The sequence below is a fragment of the Nyctereutes procyonoides genome, unplaced genomic scaffold, assembly GCF_905146905.1.
Source record: "Nyctereutes procyonoides isolate TBG_1078 unplaced genomic scaffold, NYPRO_anot_genome, whole genome shotgun sequence".
In the NCBI taxonomy this organism is placed as follows: Eukaryota; Metazoa; Chordata; class Mammalia; order Carnivora; family Canidae; genus Nyctereutes; species Nyctereutes procyonoides.
In genome coordinates this window covers 19,265,968-19,278,549 of record NW_026575030.1, presented here as the reverse complement: position 1 = coordinate 19,278,549, position 12,582 = coordinate 19,265,968, and the positions used below count along the sequence as shown (strand labels likewise).

Below are 12,582 nucleotides of genomic sequence, written 5' to 3'. Positions count from 1 at the left end.
CCCCAGTCCTATCCCGCACTCGGCAAGAGACTTGGGGGAATGTCTCCTTATGCGTAAAAGGAGACGGTGACCCCCCTGCCTCCGCCCGACCCCCGGGGCTGCCGCGGGACCCGGGGAGGCCGTGCCCGCTATCAACTGGCAGCCTGAGCCTGGGGCCGCCCAGGCGGAGGGAGCCGCTGCTTGCTCGGGTCGTACCTGCACCCAGAGGAGCTCGCGGCTTCGCAGAGCTGGGCCCGGTGGAAATACAGGGAGTGGACAGGCCCCCGGGGGGAGTCAGCAGACCCCGCACCCCCGCTGCTCACAGGCTCTGGGCCCCGGGGGGAAGCTGGGCGCACCCTGCCGGAAGCATCTTGCGGGAAGCTCTCACCCAGCGTCCAGCCCCGGGGGGCAGAGCTCCTGCTCCTACTCCAGGTGTGGGGCCGCCCTCACCGCCACCCCAAGAAGGGGCAGCTCTGCGGACAGGCGAGCAGTGAGGGTCTGCGTGCGGGGACCCTGCCCTGCTCAGTTCCCAGGGCCTGTGGGGTGACAGCAGACCCTTGTCACGGAGGCACTGTGACACTACGTGACTCACTTTCCCTCTCTGGGGCCGAGTTAGGTCATCTGTGAAATGGGCACGTCGTGTCTCTCGCAAGGGCCAGAGCGGCCCTGCTGCCGCATGGGCTCCGGGGAGCGTGAGCTCTCGGCACCCGGGTCCCCTGGAAAGAGGATGTGCAGGCCGGCCCTACTCGCGGAGACCAGCCGAGGAGGACCCGGCCCGGCCAGGGCTCGGGTGCCGGCCTCCCGTTCCCTCCAGGTCCCAGGGCGCCGTGCGCACGAGGGGCTCCAGGGGTCGCGGCGTCCATCTCATAAAATCCGCACAAAGGCCAGGCCTGTGACCCAGAAGGATGGGACTGCAGTGTGACCCCATGGCCATCAGCGGCCCCGGAGGGCTCCCCACCTGCCAGTGTCACCCCCACGGCCCTCGCAGGGCACTCGTGCTGAGGACGGCCACCAAGGCCCAGGGCCGGCGGACGCTCGCCCCGTGACGCCCCTGCTCTCGGCGGCCGGCCGGGCCCAGCCCTGGCTGCCCGCTGCTCTTGGGCCTCCCCCGGCGCCGGTGCCCCGGGTCTGCGGGCAGCTGCTCGCCGGGCAGGAACACGTCCTTGGCCGGGGTGTGCCGGGGTGTGGATGGTGACCTCGGGCTTGGTGGGAGCACCCCGAAACTGCAGGGGCCCAGCACTCGCGGGGGGGCAAGGTGCCAGCAGGGCTCGTGGGACCCCGAGGCCCAGAAGCCCAACCTGGAACCACGGCTGCTTCGGGTCCACACATCCAGGCTCTGGCCCATGGCAGGGATGGGCACGTTCAACCCCAAAGCCAAGACGTGATGACACGGGCTGTTAGTGACCTGCTTCTTAATTAAACATAAGGCAAGAGATCAGTGAAGGCCCCCTGAGTGAGGGTGCGTGCATGTGTGTGTGCATGTGCATGCACCACCTGACACAGGCAGCGAACCCGGACCACCCCAGGTGCAGGCTGTTCTATGGCTCCTGCCCAGGATCCCCATCAACAGGGCCCAATCCCAGGAGAACCTAAGCAGACTCAAACCAGAAACAAACCAACTGCTTAGCCAGCAAGCACCTCCACACGAGTCCTAAGACAGGCAGCAGAAATCTCAGACTGAAACTTCCAGAATGTCCCCACCCCTTGGAATCGCAGGGCCAACACCACACGGGCACCAGGGACACGCACTGCAGCACTGGGCATGCGGTATGTACAGCTCAGGCGAGGACACCGAGCTCACCACAGGCTCCTCACACACCTGGATCCAGAGCAGCCCTGGAACACAAAATGGGAAGCGCTTCTGCAGCAGCTGTGGAAACACCCACCCTGGAACATTTATACGCCAGAAGTAGGTTACTCGTGTACCCTCTTTGGTTCGCAAATACTTCACGTACAGAAGAAGGCATCTGTCCCTTTTTCTTACAAGGTTGGTTTAAGGATCAAGGGCAATCGGTTTTTGAACTAATGTTTTGGCTTTAACATGTAAAGGATTTGGTTAAAAATAAATAAATAAGTAAATAAATAGAAACGTAAAGGGTTTGTATTGGATTTTATAAGAAATCTGTTTTTCATATAAACAGGTCTTCCAAGACTCTTTGTGTGAGATCAGCTTCAGAAAGATGGCTGTACCATGTTTGCCCTGAGATTTAGGGACCCTGCCCACCATGCCGAACCCTGGCTGAGAAGACCTAAACCGCTCACTGTGCACACAGGTGGGGCTGGGCTGTCTCCTCTGCTTAATGCTAAAAGTGGTAGTAGGTCCCCCTGGGACTGTGGATAATGCACAAGCAGGTAATCAGGAGGTGGCTGCACAAGATCCCTCTTCCCTCCCGGCGGGGCACTCTTCAGTGTATGTAGATTCTGTCCGACAAGGCTCCGGGCAAGTGGGTCATGATTTGCATTCGAAGCCACCAGTAGTAGTTCATGGGGTGGTAGCGGGTGTAGGGGCTGCGAGAGGTCAGAGCGTGGGTGACAGCACTGATGACGGGGGATATGTCTGTGGAGCCGCTGTTGCAGTAGGACTGCATCCTGGTGATCTTCTCATCAAAGTACTTCCTGCCGTAGTCCTTGCGCACCACCTCGGGCAGCTCGTCCCACATCTTGTCGGCAATGGCCTGGATGCGCTCAGGGCTGTAGAGGCTGGTGGCAGCAATGAAGTTGCCGGGTTCCACCACACTGACCTTCACGCCCAGCGGGTACATCTCGTAGCGCAGGCAGTCGGAGAAGGCCTCCACCCCGAACTTGGTGATGCAATATGGGGAGCGGGCCGGGTTGGCCATGCGGCCCAGCATGCTGCTGATGTTGACGATGCGGCCTGCACAGGAAGACAGCAAACATCTGCTCAGGAGGCACTGACTGGCACAGAGGGCCTGGGGCCCGGCATGCTTCCAGAGGCCAGGCCGGAACCAGGGCCCCAGACTGGACACCTGGTTCGTTACCTGTTGGGCTGGGGCCTGGCCTTCCGAACTACCCAGAGTCAGGGGGCCTTCTAATTGAATAATCAAGGACAGCCCAGGCCCATATGTCCGGATTGACCCCCCTGATTTCCCCTGACTGTGCCAGGCGAGACAGGGCAAGGGAAATGAGCAGGGCTGCATACCAGGAGGGCCCAGCATAAGAGGGGAACTGCCAGCCCCCACCAGGGCTCCAGCTGCAAGCAGGCAGGACCAGGGTTCTGAATCTGATTTCAGGGCTAGGACATGTGGACAGAGCCTCCAGCCCTGGAAGTGAGTGGTGACTTCACGAGGCTTTCCCACAGGCCCACCCTTGGGTAGCGGGATGGAGGTGGAGCCCATCCAAGTACGTCCAAGCACACCCGGACCTGCTGGCCCTGGGTGTGCATTCAGGAAGCTGGGGCCCAGCCCCATCCTGGGCACCGCAGGGAAGCCCCTTTTCCAACCTTGAAGTTGGAAGCCACTGAAAGGTCAGGTTTTCTTTTAAAACCCTACAGCTGCTCTCTGGGTTCATCCTCATTGCTGCACCTTTGGGAGAGATCTATGGATCATCCCCTTTCTGCCATCATTGTTTGCTCCCTGGGGCGAGGGGAAATCTAAGTAAGTGACTTCTTAGCTCCCTAACACGGTTTGAGTGTTTTGTCTCTTTTCCAAATTCCTAATCTTGGTTATTATTATTATTACTGTATTTTAGCTGCTACGGCAATTGTCTTATTTTGGGGTTACTATGCCATAGTAACCCATACAACAGATGAGCCCAAGTTTACTTAACCACGCCTGTATCGACAGGTGACGTACACCCACAGCTCTGTGCACAAGGTTCCCAGATTAGGTTCTAGATTAGGTTCCCAGAGTGGGATGCTGCTGTGCTTTCAGCCTTTGAGACTGCTGACATCTTGGCTGCCCTCCTTTCTGGAACCACACGTCCCCTTCCGCCCACCTGGCCACGGCACCTCCACCGTCCCCAGGACCCGCGCAGCAGCTGACAGTCCTGCGCTCAGCCTCACTGGGGTGTGGATGTCGGCTCCGCTGGGACCTCTTTCCGTTCTAAGCAAAGCTGAAGAGGTGGGACGGGAGGACATCCCTTTCCAACTCACCTCTGGCCCTCCGGATGAGCGGGAGAAAGGCTTTTGTCATCCGCACGGTGCCCCAGAGGTTCACCTCCGCCACCTCCTTGTAGGTCTCCATGCTGGTGAACTCCACCTCCCCGAACGTCGAGATGCCCGCGTTGTTAACCAGGCCCCATACGCCTGGATGGGATGGGACAGACCGCAGTCACCACGCAGGCCTGGCCTCACACATCACGCACCAGCCTGCAGCCCGTTCCCCTCCTCACTTTTGTGTCTTTCCCCCAAAACCTGCCACTTGTTGTCCAAGGCTTTCGGGACTCTTTCTAGAGTCACCAAGAACAACAGGAGACAGAGAGGCCTACAGTGCTGGCTGTGACCTTCCCTCAAGTCTAAAACATCCAATTATCATCTCCACCTACCTGCACAGACTCTTGGGACCCACCTGGACCCCGCCCACCAGGGGTCCCCAGCCTGGAGCCCCCCTTCGGCTTGCTCACTCCCACTCTGCTCCACACGGTCACATCCCGCACCCTGTGCTGCATAAGCATTCCTGCCTCTGCACCTCTGCTTGCATTCGACCAGAAGCCAGGAGAACCTCAGGAGTGCTCCAGGCCAGGCCTCCTGGTCTCCGGAGGACCAGCGAGAGGACCCAGCATCCGAGGTCACGCAGCAGTTAGAGGCTCAGCTAAGACTTGGCCTCAGGTGGAGCCCCAGTCCTGCTCCATCCAGAGACCCCCGGGCCATTATTCCTTTCTCCCATCTCCCGTCGCCGAAACACACACTATCTGCCGGTTGTCACTGCTGAGCCCCGCAGCCCACATGTATACACCTGGTCTCTGCAGGTAGAGAGCACCTATCGCCCTGTGTGGTCCCGGGTGGAGCACGGCGTTGGAGCACACATACACTGAGTACACCTGGGTTGAACGTTTCCTGTAAGACCAGGTAGGGGATAGATGGCTTCTGTGGACTCCGTGGACACCGGTGCTAGAAGGATCCCTGGAGCTTTGGCAACCACTTTACAGCCAGGGAAGCCGAGGCCCTGAAGAGGACGGCTTCAGTGCACCCAGGAAATCAGAGGCAGAGCCGGATTAGGGGAGGCGGCACCAAGGGGGCAGCCTTGTTTGCAGGGCCGTCCAGGTTCGGTTGTGGGGTGTGGGGACTGCAGGGCCTGCAGCCTCAGGGCAGAGATGTCCTTCGTGGTCCTCCTGCCTGCGGGAACCCGGCCCTGCTTCTCCTTCCAACTTAATCATGGAAATGAGTTTGTGTAAGTGACAGAATAATTGGTATCTCGCTGCTTTCCTTCCGCGTTACCCAAATTAAAGCTTCAACTGACCTCTGGCGCCTTCTCCTTCAATTATGGGGAATTCAGGACATTTATCAGGGAAGGAAATTGCTGGTTAACAAAGTGTTCGTGAAGCTCTCACTCCCACTCCCCACAGCGGCTGAGCTGAAGCGTCAGGCCCTCAGGTCCCCCAGTGACCTCGTGCTGATGCAGCCGCTACAGCCCCCCACCCCACCCTGCAGACCTCTCCAGGGGGGTCCTCACCCCTCTCTGCTTCCCAGGAAGAGCAAGCGGCTTCCTACCACCTGCCAGGGCTGACGCTTTCAGCCTCCGCCTCCCAAACCATTAGCCTGGGCTCATTCTTCTTTTTTTATGCAACTTCAACCCGCCTCTTGCCCCTGGCTCCCTCCCTGCAACACTGGGGCACAGGAGATGCTCAAGAAATGTTTGTCAGATGAATGCATGTCTACAAACGCCGTGTCTCCAGATGCTAAAGATGGAAAGGTTTCTGCATTGGGGGGGGGGGGGGAGCGGTGAGGCCTGAGCGCAACCCGAGTGGGGTTGGGGTGTGGGGGTGCCTCCCCTGCAGTGCACCCTGCCAGGCCTGCCACCCCACCCCGCGGCTACACCGGCTCGCGGGCGCTTCCGTCCCTGGCAAGGGCCTAGCAGTGCCCAGCTCTGCGGAGACGGTCCTTTGGGGCGCAGTAAATCTCCGCGAAGGAGTCCGCCGCCCAGCTTGCCTTCTCTCCCGGGAGGGCGCTCGGGGGCCTCTCCTCCAACGGCAGGGTGGCCTGACCCGGCCCGCCTCGGGATGGTGGTGGCAATGGGCCAACAGGTGCTGTGTCCCGAGCCCCCCCCCCGCCCGCCGGCTCCTCCGCAGCCTGGCGCCCCCAGACATCTCTTGGGCCACCTGCCCCATCCCCAGCCCCTGACTGCTCGCGTGCCCAGGAGGCTCTCCTTGCACCTGCACCTGGAGCCTCCCCTCCACCCCAACACCCCTCCAGCTGAGGAGGGGAGCACCAGGCATTGGAGAGGCCCCCACGCCCCTCCGTCATCCCCCGCACATCCACCACCCGGCCCCAGCTGCGCCCGCCCCCTCCAGCCGTCCTCACCCCCAGCACCCCAGGTCTGTGCCCCAGCACTCAGGCTCCACCATCCACACTAGGCCACCTCCCCCAGCTGGCAGGGCATTCCCCCCTCCCGGAACCCCGCCCTGGGCCACCTCCCTCCTCCCCCGCACTTGCTGTCACCACCTTGGCCCCCAGCACCCAGCACACCCCGTGCACCTCCCAGCGCTGCTGGCTCTGCCCCCTCCGGACACCTCCGGCCCTGCACCACCACCTGCCCTCACCAACAGGCTCCCCACCCCACTCCAGCCGGGCTCCCTCCGCCCCAGGCCGCTTCCTGAGAGGGCTGCGGAAATCCCCTGGGTTAGCCTCCCATCCACCTGGAAGGGCCCTGGGGACAAGGACTGCGTCCCGGCCGTCTGGGAGTCCCCACCACTTGGTCTGGAGTGGGCATTCTGTGGGCGCTGCCTCAGTGGGTCAGCGTCGGGGCACCCCACCACCCCTCTCCTTCACATTTCCTCACCGTGCAAGAGGAAGAGCTTCAACTACAGGGAAAGGGGACTTTTGGCAGGACAGTGGCCAATGGGGGGCGAGGCGCCCTGAGGACGGCTGCTGCAGCACCCCGCTGGCCAGGGTGCCGCCTACCTTTCTCAGGGTCCTCCAGGCTGGAGTGGACGACCTCCACCACTCTCTCCACCTCCTCGCCTTTGCAGACGTTGAGCTGGATGGTCCTTAATCGATCGCTCTTCAAGCCATCCAGCTCCTTGACCCCGTCGCCTCCTTTGTCCTGGGGAGGAGAAGGGGGCCGCTTGGATACACTCCCGTCGCCTGCCTCCAGCCCGAGGACCAGGGCCGGGGCCCTGCTGAAGCCTGCGGCCCACTCACAACGACCCGTGGCCGGCCGCGTGCTCCGGAGACCCACTGGGGCTGCACCGCACGTGGTTCTGTTCAATCCTAGCGCTGACGGCGTCTCAAGCCAAACCAAGTGCCAGAGACACCGGCCCCCGGCCCCCGGCCCCTCTGGCAAGAGGCTTTCTCCAAGTGGAAGTTGCAAAGTCAGTAGCTACCCAACGACGACGATGAGGCATGTGGGAATCAGACAACAGGGAGGGCAGGGGCTTGGGAATGGGGCACATGCCTTCCTCTCATCCCCGCCAGCTGCTGCCCGTGTGGGTGCGGGTGTAATCGGGCCTGCCACGTCCTCAGATTTGAAGCTGGCAACTAGGATTTCCCAATTTTTTAAGTGTTGGCAACTTACATTAAAAAAAAAAAAAAAAAAAAACACTGTGCAGCCAGAGCACACCCACAAGCCACATGTGACTAGTGAGCCACCGGCCTGTCACCTCTGTCCTAAGTCAAGGGCCCATCACCGCCAAGATAACCAGAGGCCAGAGCAGGCTCTAATTCCAGTTGGGTCACTACCCAGGCTTTGAGCCCTCAGGTACGGCCCTTCAACAGGTGCCCAGTTTTTCCAGCTTAGAAATAAGGACATTGCCACCTGTCCTAACCTGCCCAGGTTAATGGAATAAGGAAATTATCCTTACTAAAAACCTGTGAGACTATAAAGCACGATGCAAATCCAGGTATTATGAAACCTAAGAAAGGGTCCCACTCAGCATACATCATGGTCCAGCACTGTGCTAGGCGCTGGAGACACAGAAACACCTCAGCCCCTGTCCTCAAAGAGGCGTGTTTTTGCAGACGCATAAGGGGGCAGACGCATAAGCAAATGATGTGGGCGGTATCTGTGGCATGAAAGCTGGCAGGAGGGGGGACGCTGCCCACAAGGTGGGAGGGACAGGGCAGCCTCTGAAGGCAGTGACAGCCGAGGCTGTGGACCAGAGGTGCCCTGAGAACAGGACATTTCAGGGAGAGGTAAGGCCTCTGTGGGCGGAGCAGAGGTTGCCCAGGAGGTGGGGAGGCGGGCAGGGGTTTCCCTGGGGGCCAGTGGTGAGCGACTGGGGGGCACGAATAACACCTGGCACCGTTCACCGTGGGAGCGCCGGGCGTGCCTTTCCCGTTAGTCCCCAGCGCGGGGCAGCTCCCCTTACCCAGCTCCATCTACTCTGGACCCACATTTCCACTCGAGGGACAAGCTACAAGGCATGTGAAAGTCAGCACTCTCGGCTGTAGTGTAACGACAGGGACGGTGCTAGCGGCGTAGGGACAGTCGCACAGCCGGCAGGGGACGGCAGGAGCTGCCCGGGGTCCAGGCAGAGGGAAAGGCTGCTCCCGGCTCCAGGGCTGGCACCGGAGGAGGAAGACAGGACGTCGGTGTGTGTCAGCCTCATGAGTGCTCTGAGCCGGGGGACCCCAACCCCAGGAGCGGACATCATCGTGTCAGGTCAGGGGGACACGGAGAGAGAATGCAAGGGGACCGTGGCAGGTGTGGCCGAAGGTGCTGCGGACAGTCACGTGGAGAGCGCGTTGCGGGGCACGGGAGGGAGGGAGCAGACCAGTCCCACGGCCCTGCAGAACAGAGGCCCTCCCCTCCAGGTCCGCGGCCTCCCTGCTCCAGGGCCTCCGTCCTGTCGTCCTGTCCTGCTGCTCAGGGACAAGCTCTCAGTCCTGCTGTTGGGGCCTAGGCAGCTGGTTCACCCCTAAAACCACTTCCTTCATTATCCCTTTAACTTTCACCTGTAAGTTCTTTTTTCTACCCTGGATGAGACTGTAGGCACTTGTTGCCATGTTTCCACACATGCTCAGACAACAGAGAGTCTCTTTGTTTGATCTAAAGAGTCCACGTCAGGCTACTGATCAAGTAACTCCAGCCCAGCCTGCTCTCACGACCCGAACCCTCAAACTTGTATCAATCTAAAGGCTGCCCTGACCCAGGCCTGAGGGACAGCGGGAAGCCCATGGGACGCCGGGGTCAGGGTGGGGGGTGCAGTGGTGAGGACTGCCTCCCTATTTTCTAGCTCCTCCTCCTCTGTTCCTTAATCTGTAGTCTTTTTTTTTTTTTTTTTTTTTTTTTAATTCATGAGACAGAGAGAGAGAGAGAGAGGCAGAGACACAGGCAGAGGGAGAAGCAGGCTCCATGCACCGGGAGCCCAATGTGGGACTCGATCCCGGGTCTCCAGGATCACGCCCCGGGCTGAAGACGGCACTAAACCACTGCGCCATCTGGGATGCCCTAAGTTTTTATTTTAATTCCTATGAGTTAACGTATGGTGCTCTATTAGTTTCAAATTAAGGAGAGTCTGTTTTTTCCAAGTGGTTTTCTTGAAGGCCACCTCACTTCACCCGAGACCAGAGGGAAACAGCACAGCACAGCTAACAACTCTGCCCAACCTCTCAAGCCTCTTCCGCCTCTGTCTCGTACCATATTGAGGCAGGTGATGGACTAAACCTGGCAGAAAGGGTTCAGGACTCTTGGCAGGCCCTGGTAGGTGGCCTAGCACCCCGAGGCAGGAGGGAGGACCCTCAGCACGTTAAGCGTGAGCATCTATCACATGTACAAGAAACACGGAAGAGGAGCAAGCCTGGGCCACGGTAATAGTCACAGGATGAGCAGCAGGAGCAGCTGGCAAGGGAGCCGAAGGGAAACCGAGACAGTGGGGCGCCCGAAAGTCACGACACAAAGTGCAACACACGGGCTAGCTTGTTTGGTTAAAGCTGCTGATACGGTCAGTATTCATATGGTCTGAGAAGTGGCCAACAGATCTAGCAAAATGGGGGCCACCGGAATCCTTGATAAAAGCCATGTCAGAGGCACCCTGGGCCCCTCTTGGGCTGGCCCTGCCTCCTTTTCCCAGCTGGTCTCCTCTTACTCCATGAGGGCTCTGGGCTTCAGCTTCCTCAAACTACCGATGCTGTCTAAATATGCTGCCACCATCCATCACGGGGAACTCCGTTTGTCCTTCCAGATGGCAATGAGATGCCACGTTGGCCCATCAAGCCTTCCCTTGCACCCACAGAGAGGCAATCTGTCCCTTCTATGATATAAGATCTGTCCCCCAACTCCATTCTCACCTTACACCACCACCCCCCTCACTGCGGCCACAGAGGCCTCCTGCTGTTGTCTAGCACAAAGCACACACCCTGGGACCCCTGGGGGGCTCAGCGGCTGAGCACCTGCCTTTGGCCCAGGGCGTGATCCTGGAGTCCTGGGATCCAGTCCCACATCGGGCTCCCTGCATGGTGCCTGCTTCTCTCTCTGCCTGTGTCTCTCATGAATAAATAAATAAAATCTTAAAAAAAAAAAAAAAAAAAAGCACACACTTTCCTTTGGGGCATTGACTTGGCTGCCCTTCTTACCCCTCCTATCCACAAGACTTGCTCCCTTACCTCCTTCCAATGTCACTTTCCAGGTAAGATCTTTCTTTCTTCTCTAAAACCAAAGACCCCCTATAGCTTCACCATCCCATAGGAAAGCAATTTACTTATTTATCTACCTCCCTGCGTGTCTCCTCTCCCCCACGTAAGCTCCACAAGGGCAAGAACTTTTCACTGAATTGGTACATGTTGTACCTCCAAAGGAGAACATTGTTGGCTCTTGTAGGTACTCAATAGGTATTTGCTGAATGAAAGAACAAATGAACAGAGTGGTGGGGCCCAAAGCCCAATCCCTATGGGTTGAAAAGAAAACAGGAAGTAAATAGGTGAAAATACCTAATAAAACAATTGGGGGGGGGGAGCGGGCAGAAAAATGCACACGGGGTGTGAGGTTGTCAGTGAGTGCAGATGATCCGGTAGAGAGTGAGCAGTTATTGATGTAGGAGAATAGAGACATATGCTGGAGCCAAGTCCTTGCGTTGGCCCAAGGCACCGCGATCTGAAGCACAAGAGGAGGAAGCAGACTGAGTTTTGGGTACAGATGTAGCCAGAATCCACCATGTGGCCTAATATGGCAGATGCAGGCTGGAAGGTTTATCCATGGCCTCCAGTGGCTCTGACTCTCCGATCTGCATAATTAATTCAAACCCCTAGTGACTTCCTAGCTTTTGACCAGAAAATACACACCGTGACACCAAAATAGTTAACAAGCAGCACCAACAGACATAATCCGGCAGTGACCTCATCTGGTATTTTGAAGAAAACACCAGGGCAGCCCGGGTGGCTCAGCAGTTTAGCGCTGCCTTCAGCCCAGGGCATGATCCTGGAGACCCGGGATGGAGTCCCACGTCGGGCTCCCTGGACGGAGCCTGCTTCTCCCTCTGCCTGTGGCTGTCTCTGCCTCTCTCTCTGTATCTCTCTTGAATAAATAAATAAAATCTTACAAAAAAGAAAAGAAAACACCAGTGTCTACAGGAGAATCCGCACTGGAGGCTGGCAGGACTTGGGCGCACCCAGTCCAACCCCCTAATTCTAAGTAAAGGCAGGGAGGGGAAGCATTTGCCTAGTCCCTGGGCTCACGGCTGATCCGGGACTAGAATCCAAGGCTCTGACTCTCTCTCTCTCTCTCTCTCTCTCTCTCTCTCTCTCAAAGGCTCCTCCACAGCCCTCGGCAGCCTCTGCCCCCCACTGTGGTCAGGATGCAGCCCCTGCATCACCGGACAAGCCAGCAGGACCGCACAGGTGGCATGAAACACTCTGTGGCGTCGCAGCGCCTGCCCGGACCTGCTGCAGCAGGCCCACGTTATGCAGAGAACCCAGCTCCCAGCCTGCCCCACCCATCACCCGGGAATCCACCCCAAAGCAGGTTGTTGCATGCATGGTCAGAGGGAGTAAGCACTGGGATGGCTTTGGGGAGCAGCAGTTTGATGGATCTGAATGAAACCTAAAATCTGCACACCTTTCTACCCAATATTTTCACACCTAGAAAAATGTCCTAAGGATTACTAAGGAAAGCAGGCAAAGATAGGAGTACGACTGCTCACCGTGGCTTTGATTATAATAGTAAAAGTCACAAATAATGTGCACACATATATTTTAGCTACCTCGGGGCAAGAGACTGCAGTAAAAAGACTTCACTTTTTTATACCACCTACTTCTGTGTGGTTTGAATCTATTAGAAATATGTATTATTTTCATAATTCCAAAGAAGGAAAAAATTAACAGGACAAATAAATCCTCTCTGATCTGAAAATATGTTCAAATCATGGCAATGCAAATGACTATTATTTTTATTTGTTTTTAATTGTTAAAATTTTTGCATTGAACAGACACTGTTTTTAGAGATATTAAGCTTAGTATAAAAATAATTCCTTCTCTGGATTCTTACTGCATGC

General features: G+C 57.8%; 1 protein-coding gene across 1 annotated transcript in view; it reads right to left on the bottom strand.

Annotated features, from left to right (window-relative positions):
• Positions 1-2,070: 2,070 nt before the first annotated feature.
• BDH1 (3-hydroxybutyrate dehydrogenase 1) overlaps positions 2,071-12,582 on the bottom strand; it is a 31,473-nt gene continuing 20,961 nt past the window's right edge. The window contains exons 8-10 of the mRNA XM_055316558.1: positions 7,058-7,199; positions 4,091-4,243; positions 2,071-2,854 (exon numbers count right to left, since the gene is read on the bottom strand). Coding sequence (XP_055172533.1) covers positions 2,385-2,854; positions 4,091-4,243; positions 7,058-7,199 — 765 coding nt within the window. The 3' untranslated portion in view covers positions 2,071-2,384. The remainder of the gene's footprint in view (positions 2,855-4,090; positions 4,244-7,057; positions 7,200-12,582) is intronic.